General features: G+C 58.1%; 1 protein-coding gene across 1 annotated transcript; it reads right to left on the bottom strand.

Moving 5' to 3' along the window:
• Window positions 1-271: 271 nt before the first annotated feature.
• Window positions 272-4,301, bottom strand: MEX3B (mex-3 RNA binding family member B). The gene is made up of 2 exons (XM_070617152.1): window positions 3,882-4,301; window positions 272-3,084 (listed from the first exon to the last, which is right to left on the bottom strand). The coding sequence occupies exons 1-2, from the start codon at window positions 4,153-4,155 to the stop codon at window positions 1,634-1,636; spliced, it is 1,725 nt and encodes a 574-aa protein (XP_070473253.1). The 5' UTR covers window positions 4,156-4,301; the 3' UTR covers window positions 272-1,633.
• Between the last annotated feature and the right edge of the window lie 246 nt (window positions 4,302-4,547).

Here is a 4,547-nt window from a genome sequence, read left to right as displayed (position 1 = left end):
AAGGCATCATGAGCCCCAGGCAGTGTGCCCACTACTTCTAATGGAGAAGTAAGCCCTGATCCAGCAGAAATTGTCAACTTTTTAAAAATACTGTTTCCCACGGCCTGTATATTCCACCAAACCCAACTCTGGCCTCTCGAAAGTCCGTCCTATCGATAAAATACGGACATGATACACCCTGAAGTTCTATACTCAACTCATCACTTTAAGACGGATCCTTGCGCAGGTAGACGCCAAGGGGCCGAGAAAAAAATCAAGTCACCACACAAAATCGATTTTCTTCAATATTTTATTTATATAGAAATACTTAAAAAATGAAGTAGCACCATTACTTAAGTTTTACCTTTATTATGTAGAACTTTAAATGTCAGAAAAATAAAACTCTTGATACAATTTCAAATCTTGTCTCAGCAAATATAATATTAGTATTTGACCATGAGGTTAAAGGCCCCTTATCATAAAATAAAATATACTTTGTTTTTTAAACTTTGCTCAGTAAAGTACATTTAAGCTCAAGTAACGTCACCTACATATACATAAACGAGTGGTAAACAAATGTATTAAAATAGAAATACTAAAACTAGAGTGGTGCAACAGAATTGTTGTAACTTGCACTGAATTCTATTTATACAAATGTTAGAAAGCATCAACAGTTCCTTTTGACATGTTTTTACATCTCCGTTTTTTTGTAATAATATAGAATAAAATATGCTTTATATCACTGAATAGAAAATATGCTGGGTGAAGCAGACGTAGAAGATTTGTCTGAACCTATAAAATCTCCATCCCAACAGAATACTGTTCAAAACATTACACATTTTATGGTTTGTCACAATTGTGTGATTATTAAAATAATACAGTGTTCTTTGCCATAAGGCCATACTAAAATAAAAAGATTTAACCCAGCTACAAAAAAGTTCACTGAACTTAAATTAAAATACTTGTAAACATCTTTGCAATATGAAATATAATTTTTCAAGTCAAAAAAGAATAAAATACTTCAATCTGTATTAATGCAATTTCTCTTTAAAACTTTTAAATGTTTTTAATATATAAGAGATATGTTACAGTTTCTTTAACTTTAATAAAGCTGCAGTATCCTGGTTTCACAGGAACTCCTGGCCCTTCCACGAACATTCAAAAAGGATCCACCGCGTTCTGTAATAAGCATGGTAGGAACGCAGCCACAAGGGGACACACTACACAGTCCACACATCCCATACACTATTATCATCATCTTCATAATAATTACTGTCCATTTTTTTCCTACTTTAAGAAAATGGAACACTTATGGGGTTTTCTTCTTTTGGGAGCTTCCTATTGGGTACAGTGTAAAAACTATCATCACTAGAATGTCGCCTTCCTATTATCTATAGAGCATGCAATCGGGTGGTTCACAGGCTCCCTAGGCCGCAGTACTCTCGATGCAGATATCCTGGCAAGTTCCTTCGTTTAAAAATTAAATTTTAAAAATGAGCGGATACTACAGCTTTCCAAGCTCCTCTGGGATCTCAGAGTGCGAGCAGGGGAGGAGGAGGAGGTGGGGCACCAAGGAGGCAGCGGGCGCTAAGGAGCGAGGACCGGGCGAGGGGTCTCCCCTCCCTCGCGCGGGGCGCGCAGGCGCGCGCTGCCTTCAGGAGAAGATGCGGATGGCCTGAGTGACCGCCGCGTGGCAGACCGGGCACTCGGGCTCGCTCTTCTCGCAGATGCGGTTTGCGCACTCCATGCAGAAGAGGTTGTGGCCGCAGGGCACTAGCGCGGCGATCACTTCGCTCTCGAAGCACACGGAGCAATCGCGGCTGCCCTTCCGCCGCAACCCGGAGGAGGAGGAGGAAGAGCTGGAGGAGGAGCTGGACGACGACGAGGAGCCGGACGTGTCCGAAGGCTGCAGGCCGGGCAGCTGCGACCCCAGCCCGTTGGCAAAGGCGGCGTAGGCCAGGCCCCCTCCGCCCGGGTCGCTGCGGACCCGGCGAGCCAGGTGGTGCTCGCCCGCCCCCGGGGCCATGTGCAAGGGCGGGGACAAGCGAGGGCAGCTGGTGCCCGGGTGCAGCCGGCGGTGCACCAGCAGCCCCAGGTTGGCGTTGGAGGGCGCGCCGGCGCCGCCCCCAGGAAAGACCACTGAGGAGGACGAAGCGGACGAAGACGCAGAAGAAGAGCAGGAAGAGGACGCGGGAGCTGCAGGTCCGCCTCCCGGGGACCGCTCGAACTGGGCCCAGAGAAGAGGCGCCCCAGGCGGGGGAGCAGGAGCCGGGTCGAAGGTGGGCTGTAGCTCCGGACAACCGTCGGGGGAAGGCACGGAAGCTTCCCCCGCTGCGTAGGTGTATCCATTGCCGTTGTTGTTGTTGTTTCCGTTGTGCGCAAAGCTGAGCGCGGGGCTGGGGGGACTGTAGTCCGCCAGGCGCGGGGTGGCGGCTGCGCTGCCGCCGGTCCCCCCGCCGAAGTAAGAGTCTGTGGAGGCGCTGCCGAGCGAGCTGGAGCTGTCGTTGCGGTAGCTACAGAAGGGCTTGCGGCCTGGGGTGGGCGTGATGCTGGGGGTGGGCTTGCTCCACAGGCTGCCTGGGCCGGACCCGCCGGACCCGTGGTGCAGATCGAAGCCCACATCCGTGCCGTTGGCGTGGAAGTCGTTCTCGTCTGTGAGCTCAATGATGCCGCCCGTGCGCAGGGCGATGTGCGCCTCGATCTCCTCGCGCGCGCGGTCCACGTTCTCTGGCATGCCGGTCACCTCGAACACCGGCTCCTTGTCGCGGCTGGGCGTCACGATGTACGTGTGCGTCTGCTGTTGGATGCGCTTGATCGTGGCGCCCTTGGGCCCCACCACGAGCCCTACCACGCGGTAGGGCACCCGCACCTGGATCGTGGTCTGCCCGGGCAGGTTGGGCGGCCCGGGCACTGCGCCGTTGAGCGCCGTGTTCTTATTCCGCGAGGCGCGGATCATGGAGAAGTGCTCGGCGGCAGAGATGATCTCCCTCCGAGCCATGGCCACATCCTCCTTCCTGCCCGTCACAACAAAGACAGGCTCCTCCCCGCGAACCGGGGTCTTGATGTAAGTGTTGGTCTTCGCCCGCAGCGCTTTGATTTTACAACCTGCGAGTCAGGGTGCAGGGGAGGGAGTGGGAGAGAGAGACAGACACGCCCATCATCCCGGGGTAACCGCAGAGACCTGGGACAGCCCGCGACGGCAGGACACGCGATGGGCGGAGAGGGGGCGGCTCCCTCGCTGACCCCGGGCCGCGCCACGGGCTGGGAAGCGGTTCTACCCGCGAGGCGCTCGAGGAACAGCCCAGCCCTCCCCCGAGGACTGCAGTAGTCCCGAGTCAAACCCGAGGCTCCCAGAAAAAGTCCGCTGGGGAGATGCGGCTGGGACCCAGCGGGGCGCGCCGTCCGCCCTGACACGCGGCGAAGGGGGTTCGGGGAAGCCGGCCGGAGCCGCGAGCCCCCAGCGCGGGGGGCGGGTGGGAAGGGAGGGCAGGCCCGGGACCCATTGTTCCTCCTCTGGGCTCCATTCCGCTTTGCAGAAATCCAGAACCCTCCTCCCATCCGACACTCTCTCCTCCTTCTCCGCTCCCGAAGGACCGATCAAAGGCCCCCTCCCCCAAGCATCTCGTATTTAAATTGCATTTCCCAGGGTGGGCTGGGCAGGGGGCCCTCCGGGAGCAGGCAGTGTTCTTAGCAGGATACAGTGCACCCCGCCGCGGCCGCGCGCGGCTCTGGGACGCAGCCCGGCTGCACTTTCTTTGTCTGGGGCGCCGGCCCATCGCGCGGCTCTTCCTCCCTCCTCTAGGCTCCCCGGCGCCGCGTATCTCGATCCCTCTCGCGTCCTCCCCGCGGGGCGGTGGCCCGAGACCCCCTCCCCTGCAGCTCCCCATCCCTGCGGGACCCACCTTGTCGCCCCACGATCTCGGCGACATGCTCGGAACTGGGCACCGGCACGCACTCGGTCATGTTCACGCTCTTCTTGCGCGGCTCACTGTCGTACAGAGAGGCGCCCTCGTCGCTGTCCAGCCCCAGAAGGGAGAGCTGGTCGAGCGCGAGCTGCAGGGCTCTCTGGTCATCTAGGGTCTCTCCCCCGCCGCCGCCGCCGCCGCCCCCGCCGCTGCCGCCCCCTCCGCCGCCGCTGCCGTTGCGCTCCAGGTCTGCAAACAGCGAGCTGGGCATCGCTCCGCCGTGCGCGCCGCGCCCCCGCCGGCCCTCGGCTCGGCGGCGAGGAGCTGCGGCCACAAAGGCAGCCGGGAAGCGAGTGGTCAGGGGCGGGGAGGCAGGCCGGCTGCAGAGGGCTCCGTTGCTCCTTTCTCGGCGCCGAGAGGAGTGGTTCGCTCCGTACGGTCCGCGCCGGGCAGTGGCTGCAGGAGCCCCTGCCTGGGTCCCCACCCCAGATCTGCCGGCGGGTGGGGTGGGGGCAGAGCTCGAGCGGCAGCCGCGCGTGCCCCCGAGTGCCCGGCTGGCTGGCCACAATGCCGAGCGAGAAGCGAGCAGGCGAGCGACAGCAGCGTTTCTTTAAGGAGCCCCTCCCCAGCTCCTCCACTCCCTCCCTCCCGCCCGCCCGCCCG

This window comes from Equus przewalskii, chromosome 1 (assembly GCF_037783145.1).
Source record: "Equus przewalskii isolate Varuska chromosome 1, EquPr2, whole genome shotgun sequence".
NCBI classification, from domain to species: Eukaryota; Metazoa; Chordata; class Mammalia; order Perissodactyla; family Equidae; genus Equus; species Equus przewalskii.
This window is presented reverse-complemented; position numbering and strand designations above follow the sequence as displayed.